The following is a 19,168-nucleotide window of genomic DNA, read 5'->3' on the forward strand; positions in this document are numbered from 1 at the left end:
AAATCCCAGCCGTCCTCCTAGAGTCCTCCTGTGTCAGACCAAAGTCACCACTGTTTCCATCATTTCTACTCCGGAGTCTGCAGCAGCTCCTGAAGGCCAGGTGACCACACGCACCTGAGCAGGCTGGACTGCAACATTCGCAGTAATGCGCTCAGCAAAACAAGCTCCTCCCCCAAGCACAAAAAAACGTCCCTCCTGCCGTCGGGTCCTTGGTGCTTTCTCAGAGAATCTCTCCTTTCCGTCTTAAAGGCGCCGTCTGCACTTAAAGCACCAGCTGGAGCTTACGTCTCCTAACACCGCATGTTTATCCTTTGCTCCTCCCTCCCCATCATGTTCTCCTCTAATCTCGTCTCCGCCCCGTCTTTCGCTGCTTCCCCTCTGCGATTGGATTAACACGATGACCAGCAGGGACGTTTCAGTCCTTTTACCCTGATGATCCAGCAAAAAAGGAGGGTGAAAGAGAAAATCATCCTGCTCTGATTCTGCAGGCAGCCCAGTTCCCAAGGTCCAGAAATCCACAACTTCCTATCCTCCAAGAATCATCTGCATCCTTTCAGAGTCATTTCTCGCACAAAGTGAGACATCAGCTGACTGGAAAAGATGGAAGAAGCTGCAGAAGCTTTAGAGGTTAACACGCAATTTTACACACCAAAGTCCATCTTCAACAAAAAGCCCTGCAGTCAGTTTAAAAGGGGGGAAAATCTGCCCTCTTGTGGCCACAAAAGGGAAGAGCAGAACCAGAAAACAAGCTTCCTATTATCCATATTTATAAAGAAAACAAAACAATGTTACCATTGTGACATTGTGTTGGAAGGTGTAAGGGTCTGTAAGCTAGTGAGAGAGCTTTTTAAACAGATGGATGATGGGAAATGAGGATGGGCTTTCTCTACGCCAACCCCCGCCCACAACTCAGAGATTAATTTCTAATGAACTCCTGCCTCAATGCAGAAACTATGTTTTATGTTGATTTTGCCTAAAAACAGCACAATCACGATTAAAAGACCACTGGGAATGCTTAAAAATAGATCAAAAGATGAATGGAGTGGGACTTTAAATATGAAGGATAAATGAATAAAGTATTTCACTTCAAACATAATGCAGATCTTTCACACAGCCGTCACTGAAACATTTGATTTTACTAATAAATATAGGATATAATCTTATGGCTGTTAATATAAATTTCTGTAGTAACATTATTTTTAAAAGATCAAGATTCCAGTACAAAGCCTGTCAGGGCATGACGAACTTTCATTAAATAAATTATAACAAAGTAAAGACAGATTAAGCATAACGTTTACATAATCTACATAAAGTTATGCCATTATTACATGTGTAAATCTCTCAGTTGCAAGGATCGGAGTAGAAACCTCCACCTTTAAAGTTAAAATAATCCCATCATCTGAATAGACTAAACAATAGACAGGAGTCTTCCTGACTAAACGATGTTCATCCCAGACTTCTGGATAATCTGGATTTTCCAGGTTGCTTGGTAATCGGTGTTTTCTTCTTCTTTTGTCATTTTAATCTCACATTGCTACCATTTGTCCTTCTTTGAACTGTCACTTTAAAATGTCACTTTGAACCGTCACTCGCTCCCCCTCCCTCAGTATTGATCGGTTTTATCGATCTACTTTATTGCATCATTCTGGATTTTCCTCTCTTAAATTAGATTAAATTAACCAAAATCTTAATCTGGACTTCATTCACACACTTTCAATTGATTTTAGACTAACCTCTAACGCAGTTACAAAAGCAGCAGAGGATCAGTTTAACTGCATCATTTTAAACAAAGCACAGACTCAATCACAGTGAAAAGTGATTACTGTTACATAATATTGGTTTAAAATTGGCAGAACACAGTGCTGAAACAAAAGCAGCATCGCATTTTAAAATGATGATTTTAAAGTATTTGTGCAAATTTATTTTTTTCTGAATGCATCAAAAAACACAATCCCGACCTCCATTCTCATGCAAAAGCAGCAGAATCTGCAGAAAGAAATACTGCAGCAAAAAGGGAAAAAAAGGGAAAACCACTCCTGAAAGGCTGCAACAAAACTAAAAGCAGCGCCAAATGAGTCGTCAGCGTCACATTTGTCTCCAAACCTGAACCTGATTAAAGCAACTGATGTAAGCAGAAGATGGAATACGAGAGATAAGAGACAAATATGAAACAACGGAAAGGGTGGAGCATAAACATCACCCTTCCAATTACAGCTGAGCCAGCAGGGTTTACCCAGCTCATCTCTGAGGGTCTGCAGGCGCTGGCGACAGAAAAGCCAAAGTCCGGCTGCGGTCAGAAAGTGGAGCGTCACCACCAGGATTGGAGCGACGACTGCAGGGTCCAATAGACGGTCCATGAGGCTCCAGAGACCAAAACGATTTCCAGAAACTTCACTCAAAGTTCAAGTCAGGGCGGCTCCACCAAAGCCCAGCTTCATGCAAAGTGTTTCATTTCTCGTTTCACTTCCTCTGCTCTGACTCACTACTTGTTTCCAGCATCTTTCTTCTTCCAGCTTGAGCATTTCCACTGAATCCTTCTCTCCATCCCCAGCAACCCCCCCCCCCCCCCCCCCATCTCTCTTTTCCATTCTCGGTCAGACTCGCTCGCCCTCTCACCCTCTCCGCCAGAGAATTCCATTCCCCTGAAACAAGCCGCCAGACAGAACCGTTACCGCACCAGAACAGCACACAAGCGTGGGTCAAAATCTGTTGGTGTGTGTGTGTGTGTGTGTTAAACCACAAAATAATTTACCGCACACCTCTTCCTGTGTGTGCACTCCTAGATTGCATTTTGACCACATTTGTGCAAAATGTTGGTACCTTTGCATCCGTGTGCTTGTACGTGCTGGTGTGCTTGTGTGTGTTTGTATTAGAGTGAGATATGAAATCAGCTGTGAAAACTCCTCTGCTTTTCATCCTAGCAACAGCCAAACAAAACACAACACAACAGAGACACAATAAGTCAGACGGCATTTCATGAATTAACGTCATCGGCTGCTTTAAATACACATCAACCTGAAGGACATTTAACAAAATCTAACACAGCTTCATCTGTCTCATGACAGGGTTTCTACACATTTCAGTCTACATAGCAAAAAAACAACAACAATGTTTTACCCAGATGACAGGAAGGAGTTTCTTCCTTTCAGTCATTTGAAGATCCCCACATTTAAATAAGATGAGGTCATGGAGGCGTGGCCTGTTCACCCGGTGTTTTCCACCACAGAATCTCAACGCAGAGAAAATTCTGAACAAATCAACACTTTAAGACATTTGGACTAAAATATTAGAATCATGCAGGCTGAGAAAAATACAACTAACAGCTGGATATACAAGATGATTAAACTGCAAAGGACGGAAGAACAGTGACAGAAGTTTCAGCGTTTTTCCTTGGGAAATGTAGATTTTGTTAAAAATAAATGACTTATATTAGTTGCAGGATTTAGAAAATATAGCTTTTCTAATTAACAATACTCTTTTGTCTTTTATTCTGGTATAAACAAATCTGTTGATCCACAAAATTAAATAAAAATCTGTGTACATTCTTACGGGGAAAATAGTATTTTGAAAATTTAAATTACAAGCGTTTCCGTTTCTGCTCATCAGCAGAAATAATTAAAGGGGTCTTTAAGGAGTCCTTTGTTATGCAGCTTATGTGATACCATTGTTTGCTTTTATTCAACAGCTGGTATTTTCTTTCATTTTTGACTATGTGGACAAGAACAAACTCTCCCTCTCGTTGTAAAAGGAATGGAAAAGCACAAAAAGCTTCAAACCTAAAGCGAATGTCTTGAACATCAATTAGCCCAGGTTTGTTCGGCTTGTTACTACATTGAATGATTTTAAGTTCAGCAATAAATGACCGAAAAGCGACTGTTCCTGCTTAAACTAGCAAAAAGAACCTAGATCTATTTTAGTTTTCTACAGCAGGGGGCGCCATAAGGGAAATGTTTGATGCAAATATTTCTGGAAACTGTTCTTTCCCAGGTTGTGTTTGAGGAATGACAGTAACTCTGGAAAATAGAGTTCCCTCTAGTGCTCTTGAACTGACAGGGGTACCGTCATGCAAAACTGTGTTGATATAAACACAAAAATAATTTAAAAGGGATTTATGTAATAAATTTAAAATGATTGAAAAAAAAGGTTAACAGAAAGATATGCAGAACAAAAAGTATCATTTTTTAAGATGATAAAGCTGCATATGAAGGTAACAGAGGAAGTGAGATAAGCAAAACCTGGTTTGTTGTGGTAAACAGTGTTGTCACCACTGTGGGGCAGAACAGACCAGACTGTGTGCACAGCAGAACGTTAACAGACCAACCACAAATAGCACATTCAGTAAGTGCTATGTAGTGTCATCATTTTAGTTTGTCCTTCACTGCATCTTAAATTTTATTTAAAACAAAAAAAGAGTAATTCAAATGTTTTTTCTTTATTAATTATTTTAAACTCCATTAAACATTTTATCAGGTTTCATGATACTTCCTTCAAAATTATCTTAAATAAATGGGGAAATTAAGATATTTTTTCTCATTTTGAGCATAAATTACAGCTTGCTCTTCTGTATTTATGAGCCCCTGTTTTATGGCTGTGTCAGCTCTTGGTAGGGTCAGAGGTCAGGGTCATGTGACCTCCATGCCAACAGAAAACACAGAGACACACATGAAGAGAGCACGAAAGATGGAGTGAAGAGGAAGAGGAGAAGTGGGGGAAACTGCAGGAAAAGCTTCATTACGGAAGCTTTTTTCTTAAAGCGTCAACATGTCCTGTCTCATCTGCACCCCGTGTTCCCGCTGCCTCTCCCTACCCCAGTACATCTTCCCCCAGTCAGCATCCTTTCACAATGCAAGGTCACTCAGAAACCCTCTCCTCTGCATCTGCATGCACACGCGCAGCTCTGTGCTGCAAACACATTTCTCAGCTCGCTCAAAATGAGATGCTTTGCAGGCGAAGCTTGCAGGGATCTGCTATGGGAGTGCAGGCCAGGCAAACACATCCAAGCTGCATGAGAAAACTCAGAGAAGGCAAAAAGGAGGATTTAATCTGCACTGATCCACTGTCTGAAAGGTTTGAGGCTGCAGGGAAAAAGCGTCAAAGTCCAGACAGTGAATGAGTCCGAACAGTTCAAATGACTTTTATAATAATGATTATTAGGGGTGTAACAATTTATTGACCAAGTCAATGAATCGATTTATATTCCTACAATCCAACCAGATCAATCTGTCTGAAGAAAGTTGTTAATCGAATCGACTCATACCATTATAAAATCATTTAAAAATGAAATAATTTAAATTTTCTATTTTGGAAATTACCATTTGGATTAACGGCAGGTTTATTTTACTATAACATAAAAACAAACAAGTACCATCACCAGGTTCTTTATGATCTAATGTGACTGAAGGCTCACAATAATTGCTGGAGTTTTTTATGTTAAGTGACAAAATATTTGTTTTAAACATGATGTAAAAATACAACAACAACCCAAAAAACCAACTGAACTTCTATAAACTAAATTTGGTGTTAATCGCAAAATTATTTTCCCAAATAAATGTTTAAAAGTACACCGATTTTAAAAACTGTGAAGTTTGATAAACTGCCTAAAAACAGGAATATGGACAGGAAACATTTTGTACAGAAACTGTCTAAAATCGTCTTACGTAGGCAGGATGGCAGCCGCTGCAGGAAAAACAAGAGGGAAAAAAACAGGTCAGTAGAGGATGGATGGAGGGATGACGCCTCAGAACCTACCATCCTCTAACCTTGAACTTTAATGCTCATTACAATTCAACATAAATAACAGCTTTCCATTCCTCCCTCCTCCACTCAGTCACCAGAAAAAAAGCTGCCTTCAGTGCGCCTCGGAAAAAAGAAACAAAAACCATCCAACATTTCTATTTCTTCACTTTGCTGATAACAACTGTTAACTGTTAAACACTTTTTAAAAAGGCTTAAAATTTCAATTTGTCTTTATAATAAATCTTTTTTATAATTAGAAGGAACAGACAGTCAAAGTCTCCAGTTGCTATTAAAGACCCACTCTGATAAAAACCTTGTTTTCTGTCCCTTAAACATGTTCTTGTGGCATTTTTCTCATGAAAGGACATATAGTAAGAAAATTAAGCTTAATATTGCATTTCTGAGTATTTCTTTAAATTGTTGGGAATCAAGAGCAGACAAAAAACACTGGGAGAGTCATAAGCTCCCTGTTCGGCTCCATTCCGATAGCTCGGATTTTGCTCGCCATATTTGTTGCATCAGTAATCTAATCAGAGAGCTATGTGACAGGAAGGAGAAGGGGGCGGGGTTGCTCCGCGGCAACAATCCGGCCTGCAACTCCGAAACTAATTTCTGAAGAACTACTGGTGCTCCACATATACCTTATCCTCAAATCCTTATTTTGGCTAAAAACTGCATAATCATAGTGAAAATACCACTAAAAACAATTCACAAATGGATCAAAAGATCATCATCAAAGCTAACTCAGCATAAAAGAGCTGAAATAGATTCAACGGGATGCAACAATTTACATGTGAACACACAAAAATACAAGTTTCATATATTATAACACCTTCTTTATTTGTAAAGTTTATAAATCAGAAGCTAACTTGCCTTCTTTTTTATATAAATACAAATTAAATAAATTTGGGGGATCAAACCAGCAACCCTCTGAGACACCTTTCAATTTTTTCCATTAAACTTTATTTGTATAGCCCAAATTCACAACAACAGTCGTCTCAATGAGATTCGTTCCAGTAAATCTAAGGTAAACATACAATCAAAAACAATCATGTGTGTCACCTTCCACCTAATGCGTCAATCAGGTGTCAACCTTTAGCTTTAAACAGGAATATTTTGGTTAATTTAGATTAAATTTCTTTTGACTGGTCCACAGTTGCATGTCCTCTGACATGGTCTCCTGCAGCTGCACATCCGCTGACATCACCACCACCAGACTGCATCATGAACACTTCCTGAGGGGAAACTCCAACCGGACAAGAGGATCCTGAACCTCTCAGGACAAACTGACAAGGAAACAGATGTTTTCAGGAAATGGTTCCATCAAGGCTACATTCTCCCACATCAGGTCAGCGTGTTCACATCTGCAACATTAAAAGCAGTCTGGGAGCTTGAAACAACCAACTTTAAAATGGTCGAGTTTTGTTTAAGAACAGAAAGAAACACTCATTTTTAGCAAATGCATTGAAACTTGAGAATGACCAGAGAAACCCACAGCTCTAATGCAATATGGAAGACTGCCATTAGGGGGCAGAGCAGTTACATAAAAGCTCACACTCCATCATCCCCTTTTGTGTGATATCCAAACTCAGCAGATCTCACAACTATGCAGCACTTCCTGCCATGAGGGAATGACCCACATCAGTGGAGAGTTTTCTGTCCAAATGCTATGCTCGTTTTTTTACCTGAACTTCTTTAGAATTTTTTTAACAATCTTAGGAGATTCTGATTTTAAAAAATCCACCAGGTGTAATTCTTTACATTTATTTTCATTCATGAAATAAGTGGGAAAAAAAAGGTTTATTTAAAAGTGTTTATATATCTCAAAGAAAATGAACAACAAATGGTTGAAAAACAGACATGAAAAGATTCAGCTGAGACAAAGTCCTGAAACTAATGAAGTTAAAATCAGATCTCTGAAGTGATTCTGTAACATGAAAAGTTTCAGAGTTTCCAATTTGTAAAATAGTGCGTGAAAAGATTGTGGAACACTTGAAAAACAATGTTTTCCAACATAAAACAGCAAAAGTCTGTATCTGTGAAAAATCAAATCAAAAGAATCAGAGAAAATGGGGAATTTTCTATTTCAAGGCCAAAAACCTCTAAGGGGTGTTCTTGTCCTCAGATGACACTGCATCAGTAGTCAGCTCCACTGTGTCAATGATTATACTGTAGATTATGCATCCAGAAATACTCAGTAACTGCTGTGGGTTGACTGCAGAGAGATTTCTTGAGACTGGGTTGTAACCAACTAACCATACCAGGATGCTCCAAGGGGAATTAGGAGGGTCGTTTTTGTCATTTAGAAATCAGACAAATCCCTCCAACTATAAGCCTGCTGCCAATAAAAAGACTATGAACTCGTGTTTGATAAGGAGATCCTTTATCTCTGTGATATAGGCCTGCACAATAAATCGCACCATAAATTTATCGTTATCGCCATATCAAGCTGTACAATATGCAAATCGCAGAAGTCAGCAAAAATTGCAATATATGGTAACTTTAAATGTGCTAAAACAATCTTATGGCAGCTTGAAGTATTTAACAAATCAAATAAATCCAATCCATTGACCAATCCGATGGAGGCCTTTTAAATTTGACGCTCGCCTCCAATATAGATGAGGGTCTTTTGGAGTATAATTGAAGTTATGTTGACTCTTATTTAAATTAAACTGTTGCAGTGAAATGGAAATAACGTTTTTCGTTGTTTTCCTAATTCTTCATGTATGGCAAGTTATCGTTAACACAATATTGATCACTAGTATCACGAGTTTTCCACATTTTGTTCAGTCCTACAGTGAGATACTTTGACCAAACGTGCCACGGATGTTTTGATTCCACAGCTACTGAAAGGTCCATAGTGGATGCTTCTGGGCGTTATCTTTTGAACTATTTTGCACACGGCCCTGAGAAGTTGTGGAAAATGTCGGCATGTTGTATAAACAATTGCCTGTAGATGTGAACGACCTGGATGCTGGTTTTCTAATAAAAGCTCCATAGAAAATGCCATATTTCAGTCTTCTTAACAGTGAGATTGTTTAAGCCTTCGGCAAAGCGCATTCAGACAGACTCTTTCAATAGAAAGTCTATGTAAACGTATGGAAATGCATGTTTTGGGCTTCTGCGTTCAAAACTCGTGGTAACACGTTGCTTTGCACGGTTTTACGACTGTTTTCAGGCTTCCACCAATTGAAAAGTGATCTTGAAGGAAAAATGTATATTGGAGGTTTGTTCCACGGTTGGAATTTTATGACACCAAGTCTTCCATATATCGGAATAGAACTGGGGATGAAAAAGCCTGGAGCAAATTTCACAAAATGTGCACAGCTTCGACATTTCACACCAAGCCTCTTCCAACTGTAGGTGGTGGACATTCGCTTGTAAACAGTAAAAAAGAAAAAAAAGAGAAAGAAGAAGCCCCTCCTTGCTTGTCCAGTGTGAACACCATGGGCTGAAGAATCCACGCTCAACATGGTCTTAACGGTCTTCGAATGTATGTATGTAGACTGAGAGACAGGACTTTTTAGAAGGGCGACAACACCTGCAGATGCCTTTAGTAGATTAGAGGACAGGAGAGGAGAAGTGTAACAAATAACAAGGTGGGATTAGCAGACCTGAGAACTCCCATAAACACAGTCAAACCCAGTGGTGACAGCTGGAGCTGATGGCTCAAGTGCAGGCAAGAAGGGAGTTGACCCACATGAGGTCAGAGCCACAAATTCCCAGCATTAAACTAGGCGCTTCAACGCAGCACCTCCTTCCTCCACTAACAGATCCAATCCTTGCTCATCAACGACAGCCACCTTCCTCCAAAACAACATTTCAGCACACAAAACGCTTCTGCAAACAAGGGGGGCTTTCCAAGTGATAGCATGAGGAAAAATTATTCAGGCAAGAACAAGAGTAGGTCAGAGGTCCTGCTGCAGACTCTAAAAATGTCAAGGAAGCCACTCCATCTCCGGAGGCCTCCAAAGTTAAATCACTTGACTGAGAAAACTGGGAAAGAGCTGGGACCTGCAGAAATGCATAATCACACGGGGACACGCACAAATGTGCCAAAGCTGCCGTTAACAGGAAACAAAGCCCAATTACCCCTGTCCTCTCGTTCACCCTGAGTGTTCTGACGAGAAGAAGACTGGAAGTGCCAGCACACAGGCTTTGAGAACGATCCTCTGAAAATAGAACTGTTTAGCACAGAGAACAGGAGCGTACCTGTGCATATGCTCTCTAAATTATTATGTTTATGTGGAGAAAAGAAGAAAATGCTTATAAAGAGCAGAACATGCTGCTCTTTGTGCGATAAATCATTGGCTGCTGTTAGGCCACCCCAGCTCTGCAGCACTTCCATTTAAACCTTTTTGCTTTTTATTAGAAATATTTTACTGCACCAACAACTCTGAGGGGAACAAAGTACAGAGGTGAGGGTGTTTTAAATGTAGCTTACCAGCTGAAATGACTACCGAAAGCGAGCAGAAGCGGGCAGAACTGATCAAAAGTTCAGCTAATTTGGTTTCAGCAAACAAACCAAGACTGGCCGGACACAGGAAACCTGCTGGACCTTTGTGACTGGCCTGTCATCCCTTATTTTCCTCGCCGCTGGGTTCAGCCAGGGATGTTGACCTTTGCAGTATTAAACGCCCGTCAGCAGATCGCAGCTGTTTGCACGTGTTGACAGCAGTGCAGGCAGGTTACTGAGCTAATCTGCTTCTGCAGTTTATGGACACATCTTCAGGTCATATTTCTGATATGGTCCCCCATAAAGATAAATGAGACAAACAGGAAAAGACCATACAAATGACGACATCATTTAAAGTAGTTCCAGCAGCAGAAAAGCAAAAGTATTGTTTTTCTTTTTCTTTACTATTTTTGAGGGGAAAAATCTGAATTTGAGGCTACGTTTGTGCAACAAGGGAAAGGAGGTGGGGTACCCGACTGAAGATCTGCATCAATAGATGGTGGGAAAGGGAGGAGGAGACAAGACTTTTAGAGAGAAGATTTATGACATTGTGAGAAAAAAAGAAGCGTTTTCCAAGTTCTTTTGGTTTCAGGGGTTTAAATAATTCCCCGAACACCAGCAGCACAGGCAGAGGCCCAAACTGTGCGAGAAAGTGGTGAAGCTGCTCAGAGAAACAGAAAAAAATGTTGTTTTTACATCTAAGAATGTTAAAGTAGCCTGAAAAGACAAATAAAACACTGTTTCCAATGAAAAAGAAGACTTGCAGGAGAGAAAAAAGGGAGCTGACTCACAAAAAAATAAAGAAGAAGAAGAAAAAAACATATCTTGGTTCAACTATAAAAAATCTGACATTTCAAAACACTGTTGGGTCACTTTCTGGAATGATAATTAAGTCTAGTTTCTGCCTAGAGACAAGAAAAAAGCCTTCATATACACAAAAGGAAACATGAGTAGTTTTTCCATCAGCATAAGGCAGTATTCTATGAATTTAGAAATATAGAAATGATTTCAGGTTTGACCAAAAACAAGGAGCAATCTGAAGGGTTGTTGATCTCCACATATAGATATTCAGCCATGTTTCAGTGAGTAGTTCAGTTTGGAACCAGAGCCTCCCGTCCGTCCTGTACCTCTTGATATTGTTCTGTTGACACACCAAGACTTATGGAATGGTTCCTCATCTGATTATATTGCTGTAGACAAGTTCAAGACCCTGCAGTAAAATGAGCTTCAAAAACCGCCTGCAAACACGCCGGGCAAACTTTGAAAAAGGAGTCATGGTGAGAGTCACCAAGAAAGGAGTAGAAACTGAGAGGAAATATAGATGAATAGCAGAGAGGTCAGAGGATGGGAAGGACGAGGAGGATAAAGACAAAACGTGATGGAACGAGAGAGAGGAGTGTACACAGATACAGACAGCTCCAACAAATAACCACGGCAACTGCAGTCTTCGTTTTAACCCCAGTTGTTCGTGTTGTCATGGACACCCTTTCAATTAGGACACAGCCTCCACCCCTCCACATCCCATCCATGGGCTTTTTAGTGAAGCACTTGACCTGACCTCTTGAAATAGCTATAATTTTCCGGCAGAGCCTTCGCCGCCATGGTGTCCACATTTTCCTTCTGTCTGGTTAACGTTACAGTGCCGAATCGGTATTTGAAGAAATATTTGACATCAAAAGACGTTTACACCTCTGATTTTGTTCTTTGGGATACAAACATAGAAAAGTAATGTATAATACAAATATTTGACAACTTACATCAAAATCTAAGATATCTGATCAACACCATTTCTTAAAATGGATGTTGGACACAGTGCTTAAAATCATACATTTCAGGCTTTAGTGACTTATTTCAAATTTCAGCAGCTGTAGCATAAAGTCCTTTCAGTGTTTCCCCTCATCAAAGTGATATAAACCACCTCTTTTTTTCAGCTTGTCCTCCCTCTGGCAATGACTACATTTACGTTGCTTGTTCTTACATCGTTTCCGTCAGCTGTGTTTATGGCTTTAGTTGTAAAAGTGTCTGGAAAACAACTTTTTAAAGGAATCAGGAAGCTCGCAAACCTGTAAAATAAAGAGAAAGCAAAACTCCTTGTTACAGAAGATAAAGTTTCTCTTTGGTTTTATGAGTTTAAGCTTGAAGGACAATAACCACAGCTGTCAGTGAGTTAGATAAGGCTAGGATGCGTGAGAGTACAGACAAGGGGGCTTTCTGTTTCTGTCACAAACTCAAAAAAGACGTCAGGAAGAGGAAAGCCCAGAGACGACCAATGCACCAAGCAGCAGAGGAGGAGTCCTCATTCATCTCACGCAGGCGCTCCTGTTTTACTCCCTGTTCGTGGCCTTGAGTTGCCTCCAAACTTCCGTCACATAAAAACACATTAAATGGGATCTTCCAAAAACTGTTTTACCAAGTTGTCACGGCAAAGGCCAAATTGGGAACATTCTGCCTCCAGCAGAGGCAGTTTGAAAGCTTTTTTACCAGAAAGATAGTTAATGAAAGACTAAGAAGTCCCTTCAGAGATGTAATATCTTTTTTGAATTGAACGAATTGTAACATAGCTTTGTCTTTTTTCTTTGTTGCGTGTTGAAATTTGGTTATCAGAGCTCTGCTAAAAATGCAGATTCCCCCTGGGATAAATAAAGCATTCTGATTCATTTGATGAGCAAAATGAGGTGGCTAGAAAACAAACTTTTCCCGGGAACGTTTTGAAAGTTTGACAGATGTGTCTAAAATGGACACGTCCACCAATTTACTGTCTTTACGTCCCTCATCTTCTGAATGTGTAATAAACTCAACAACTTACAGGGGGAAAAAAACTGCCTAAAAGGTAATTATAATGACCATTTGCTTTTATAAAACAACCAAGCTTGAAATCAAACAACTGTATTCGTTAAAGGTTTACTCCCAGTTAATAAAATGTGTTACTAATAGGACCGAGAGGAGAGTTTATTGATGCACCAGGGATCCTCTCCTCTGCTTTTGTGGGTCCTATTGAGCGCTGATGGGCACATAGGCTACTGCTGTATGAGAGCGCGCACGCAAACTCTAAACAAACAAACTGGATCAATGAAAAACCACGGAGAACGGAGCACAAATGTCAGTGCAGATCAGTCGAGCAACAGCTGTCAGAGAAGACATGACGCTCAAAAACCTACAGGTTAAGGTCAGACATAAGAAGACCAGAAACCTTTAGATACCACAACAATCCCAATGATTAAATCCTACAGCAGGTGAATAAAGCCAGGCAAACGAAAGTAAGAGTGGAACTTGTGAACACCAAGCAAACAAGCGCTGAGTGTTTGCCTTTAATCCTTTTCAAACACACAGAGGACAAAGATGAATCTTGTTTGGAGCATTGGTACAGGCCCCACAGCACCAGCAGCTTCTTAAGACATCAAAAAGTCTATGAAATCATCTGAACAAAAACTTTTTGGAAACAAACCTGAAGGTCAAAATACCCCCACAACATTTGGGATTATCTTCATAGATGTTGAGTTTTTTACAAAAACTCTCACACAGATATAATCTTCCTATAGCTTCTGTCATACTTTGACGTTTCTTTCAGCTTCAAAAACAAAACAAAGCCCTCAGGCATCAATAAAGTCAGGTTATATAAAAAGACACGGGACAAAGAAGACAAAGAAAAAAGTGTCACCTCTGCAACCAACACAGACAAAACGGTGATTGATGTTAAACTTTGTAAAATAAAAATTAAGAAAACAATCAAATAGACTATAATGTTTTGGAAGAAATGGCACAAATAATGGAAAAAACTCAGGCAGCTACACATAACAAGCTGAAACAACAAAAAATTGTTCATTTGGTTGAAAGAACATCTGACTGCAATGAGAATATGATGATCTAAGAAGCAATATTTATTGATTTAACTTTTACTTCACCAGGAAGGTCATTGAGCACACCTTTTTTTCCCAAAGAGGACCCAGGAAACTTGTCTGTCTGTGCTTTTATCATCACATTACGGCTCCATGGGCAGCAAACCCTTAGCAGATAAAAATCCAATTTACTCAGAATACTCACAAATAAGCTAAGTGAGAGGTTTTTTTTTTATTTCCGCTAATTTGTCATAAAGAAATGCAGAAAAACACTTTTTTTATCAGTCAGTAAGCCACACAACAAAACATCTGGAGGCCATGATGAGAATACAAGCATCATCATGGAAAATGTTATTTTTTCATCCATTTTGCATGAAAAGAAACCCCAAAGTGGTATTTTGTTCCGTTTCCGCATTTCTGAGTATTCCTCTAAAAACCTGCGCTCTGCGCACCAGCCCCTCCCAATGAACAAAAATGAGTGGGCTCTCACATGCTGAGGTAGACGGGTGAGAACAGCCCCTTCCAGGAAGAGTCTGTGCTTCCAGCACCGCCCCTAGGCTAACACACACAACCACTTTCTCCACTAAGCTAGCAGTGTTTGGCTAAAACTCTTTCCTTTTCTATGCACAAATGCATCCATCTTTACAAAAGTTTGGACGGGTGTGTTTTTGTGGGCGATACGCCGACACGCTGCCGAGACCGACTCTAGTTTGACGTCATGAAATAGGCGGCACCCACACGCAGCGAAAGCCGGTTCTTCAGAAATCTAGTCGGCTTACTTACAGGTTAGAAAAGAACTCAGGAAAATAAATATTTAATTTCAAAAATTCATTGTTGTGTGCAAAGGTAATATATTTTCATATACATGGATATTATTTACTATAAAAGGCTAAAGAGTTGCATGCTATAGGCCTGTTAAGCATAAAAACTAAAAGCATAGAACCCACCAAAGTCTGAGTATCCAAAGTTGGTCTCTGACAAAACATTGTTAAATCAGAATCTTATCCAATAGCCAATCTGCATCTTTAGTAAATTTTAGGATACACTAGATTTTGTGTTGCCAGAACTTCTGAAGCTAGATAAAAAAATTTGGGCATTTAAAACTAAAGACTGTACATTTATGACAAGATTTATGAATTTACTCTCAGTTTAAGACCTGCTGGTGGTATGTGCAGAGATGAAATCGTCTTAAAGTCCACTTAAATCTGTGATTCAAGCTATTGCTTTCTTGAAAACAAAAAAGGGCAACAAAAAGAGGCTCATCATTGGTCACAAAACCCACCAAACCAGCTTTCCAGCCTCTTCAAGCGTCTAATGTCATTCTCAGTCAGGGCTGGCGTGGTCTGCAGTAAACGCACAAAGCTAAGCCTAAATCAAATTGATTCTTTTGGATAAACAAGTCATTAAATAAAAGGATATAAATAAACCGGTTTCTGTTTATAAAATAGCTAAGCAATCTCCTGACTGAATGAGTTTGCATAAAGCATCTGAATAGGAATTCAGTGACCAATTCCTCAAGGGAATTTGGCAGCCAGAACATTCAATTAGGTACGGGTCAGAGGGGTAATAAAGTTACCCTCTTCCACTGAAGCTGACATCTTCATACCTGATGAGTCAGATTTGTGGGTGCCGACGTTTGTCCAGAATCGTGTAAAGCAGCTGTGAGAGTGGAGCAGCCTAAAGTTGCTGGTTTGATTTCGAGTCTTTTTCAGTCTGGAAGCCCAGATCCTTAACCCTCTAAATGCTTTCATTAGAGCATGTGTGAGGCAAGCAGTGCAACTTTGGGCAAAAGTTAAATGACAATATGTAAACATCATCTACCGTGACGTTGGCTCACAACACAGGCTGTTTAAGACGACCCCGAACTTACAAATAAACTGCTCAAGTGCAGCGACCTTTAAAGTCACACTGCTTTGTTCAGTGACCTTTAAAGTTCTAAGCCATGACTCGCCAAGAACAGCTTTGCATTGTTCCTTCTTCAACTCAGCTCTCTCACTGTGGGAGAAAATAAGACAAAGCCAAGCGGGCAAAAGCATGAGATTAAAGTAGAATGTTAAGTCAGGCAACATAAATAACGTTAACAGAATTTTTAAAAGTTCTTGAATTATGCTGAAACACAATTTTTGTTCTCTGACGATCTTTATATTTTGCTCTTCCTCTCCATAAATACGCTATGCAATTAGTGTTGCATGCACACACATACCATTACACACTGTAATTATGTGCACACAGTGTGTGAGCTGTCCTGTGTGATTATAGTTGCAGTTCAGCATCAACACTGTAAGGACAGAGCCTTCAGGACATGAGGGAGGGGCTGACTAAGCAGTGACAATAGCTACATGTACATGCTGTACAGTCATCAAACATCACCACCAACGGGGGGCACCACTGCCCCACAAGGGGCTCAAAAGAGAGTGGCAATATTTACACCGTTTACACACAGATAGGCCCAGCCCCACCCGGCAGATGCTGATAAACTCAAAACAGTGCTTATCAAACGACCAGAAAGAGCGCGCTGAACATGTGACGCCCAGTACCTGAGTGTGGCGCCAACAAACGATAAAAAGCAGGGGGACAGTGTAGCAACATCCACAAGATGACATCTATTTGTGTTCACTACACGTTATCCTAAAGTCTAACTTTTTGTTTTTGTTGGTTTGTGTTGGTCTTGATGCAGAGTTTTCAATAAATCTGCAAAAGATGAGTCTGGAGAGCCACATCTTTTTGAGTGTAAGCCACTTTTTCCAAACAGTTTCATCAAGTTTAATTCATTCAAAATGTAACATGATAAAGCTTGTATTGGTTGGTGTGTTCTTCCTCTGTGTTTGGTGTTTATCAAGCTTTCCGGCTTACAGTGCCAGCGTATTTAAAGAAAATTCCACATGGGAACAAGGATGAAAGAGTTTCCCAGGGCTAATGAGGAATTACAAGTTTCACAAAGTAATTAAGGAACTTTAGTTTGAAAAGGAGCACCAATTCCTTAAATCAGGTCTAAAGCACACAAATATACATTCTGTATAAAACTTTGAATGGTCAAGTTTTTTCTGCTGTTCCTCATTTTCTACATGTTATTTTTACAGTTTACAAATAAAAAGAATCCGAAAGCATCACAGTCGAGATGCAGCTAAATAAAAATGTTTATGTGCATTAGTGACTTTATGTCTTTGGCCTGAATGTTCATCAGACCATATCTATTTTCACACACGTCAGCATTTCTCTGGGTTAGTTCCAGCTATGGTTCACATGAGCATCAAGTCAGTTTGTCACTGTGATGGAGGAGCTTTATGCCTTAGTCACAGGCACCAATACAAGGATTGCCCCCTTCGGATGCTGCAGGTTTTTGGCTCGTCTGGGTTGTAGAGAGGAGGGGCTGCAACTTAAGGTGAGTACAGCGTCTTCCAGTTCCCTTGAGGCTCGTGCAGCCAATGGGATGCACCATTGTCATCCATGTGGTTAGTGTATCGTGACGTATAGGTGATGATTCATACTGTGCTCTTTATGCAGCACTTCAGTTGTTAGTTGGGCGCACGTACTGGCTCCTTACTGACTGTGGCAAATGCTGCATGTACAGGGTGTAATTGTCCGTACGATGTTGGATGACCACACAAATTATGCTTTTATTGTCTAATTTCCTCATTTCTAACGGTCAGGCTGTACGCAAGGGAAACTCAAGAAGTACGCAGTTATCACTTGAACAGAACTAATAGGCCCCCTCCACATTGTGGTGGTTTCTGGGGGGTTGAAAAAACATTAAAAATACACATCTGCCTCTTACCAGTAGTGAACATTACAACCGGTCGCCTGCGGCATGGCCGTAGATGTGCATAAACATTTTCGCCTTACAGGTTTACCGAGTTGTCCACAATCTTAAAATTTCCTGCGGTCCATCTGCGTACCCAGTACAGCTCTACTCTCAGCTCAACTCTCAGCTTAGCCGCCGGCTACTACAACCACTCTTCCTCCTTTAAGTCTAAGCCGGTCTCATATTAACGTGGAAACAAACAGCCTCCAGACGTTTACGTAACCTGATCAAAAGACTGGGAGTCTTAGACAGCCATCACGTCTGGCACAAGAAGGTCCACTGGAGCCTCCTGAGCTTCTCTCACCAAAAGTTCAAGTTCTCCTGACAACGTATGATTGAGGTTTAGAACATAAAGAAGTTCCAAGAAATTTGCCATGTTAATGTTAAACTATACAGAATATCCACCTCTCTATCATGGAGGCTAAGTGAACATAGTTAACCTTTAAAACGATAAAAAAAATGCTTAATGTGTAAGCCAGTAAACTCATAGGACAAGCGAAGGGTCAGGTAAAAGTCACATGACTAAAGACATCAAATTCAAGACTGTCGGTAAGAAAAACACATCCAATCTAAGTTTTAACTTCATTTGTGTGAATTCTGTAAAATTGGTTGTGGATTGGGACTTGCAGAATGGACTGTAAGGGTGTGGAGCCTGAGGTTAAAACAGCCCGGACTGCCAAAGCTGAAAGAAAAGTCAAGGGTAATTGTGGTAAATTACCAGTCCAGACAAAGCTTCTTCGTCCTCTATAAAGCTCATTTCTTTATCAGTCAGCTGTCCCACCCCGCGTGCAGGTGGAAACCTCTAAACAAGGTAATTACTGCACTGACTGGATGTCCAAATCGTCCCCTCCCTTCCCATTACAGTGGTTTCTTCAGCGTGTCATCACACTTACGTGTCAACCCATTCTAATACTTTCGAAGAAAACTTTTTGTCTAATCCTCACACTTATCACCTTAAACAAAATGTTCAGCTATTTCACAGCCATGGCTGTCAGACACAACAATGCAGCTAAAGTCAGGGTAGCGACAAAGTCAAAAACCTGTCATGTGAGAGGATTAGTAGAGATTCTGGTGTTTAGAGTTTCCGTCGAGAACCTCCAGAAACAAAGGAGACCTCTGTGCAAGGCAGAGGAAGGCTGAAGCTTTGACTTGGCAAACACCAGGACACCCTCAACACCAACAAAGCACATGACTGAGCACAATCTAAACTCTACAAAGTTATGTTTTTTGAGTGCCAATTTTTGGCAACTTAACTTGAAAAGAGGTCAAAATTGACAAAGGTCAATACAGACACAGGAAAAAGAAACACCGGGTTCCTCTGAATGTTGAGGGGAAAAA

The 19,168-nt window shown here is 40.2% G+C and overlaps 1 protein-coding gene across 10 annotated transcripts in view; it reads right to left on the bottom strand.

Moving 5' to 3' along the window:
• The window catches only part of LOC101157308 (microtubule-actin cross-linking factor 1), a 192,909-nt gene that overhangs the window by 121,997 nt on the left and 51,744 nt on the right, over nt 1–19,168 (bottom strand). Inside the window, exon 1 of one of the 10 annotated variants that reach the window (XM_023959960.1) lies at nt 2,234–2,414. The exons of the other annotated variants lie outside the window; for them this stretch is intronic. Within the exon in view, the coding sequence (XP_023815728.1) occupies nt 2,234–2,357 (124 nt within the window). The 5' untranslated portion in view covers nt 2,358–2,414. Of the gene's footprint in view, nt 1–2,233; nt 2,415–19,168 lie in introns of those variants that run through there. 10 annotated transcript variants of the gene reach the window in all.

Source organism: Oryzias latipes, chromosome 11 (assembly GCF_002234675.1).
Source record: "Oryzias latipes chromosome 11, ASM223467v1".
Taxonomy (NCBI): domain Eukaryota; kingdom Metazoa; phylum Chordata; class Actinopteri; order Beloniformes; family Adrianichthyidae; genus Oryzias; species Oryzias latipes.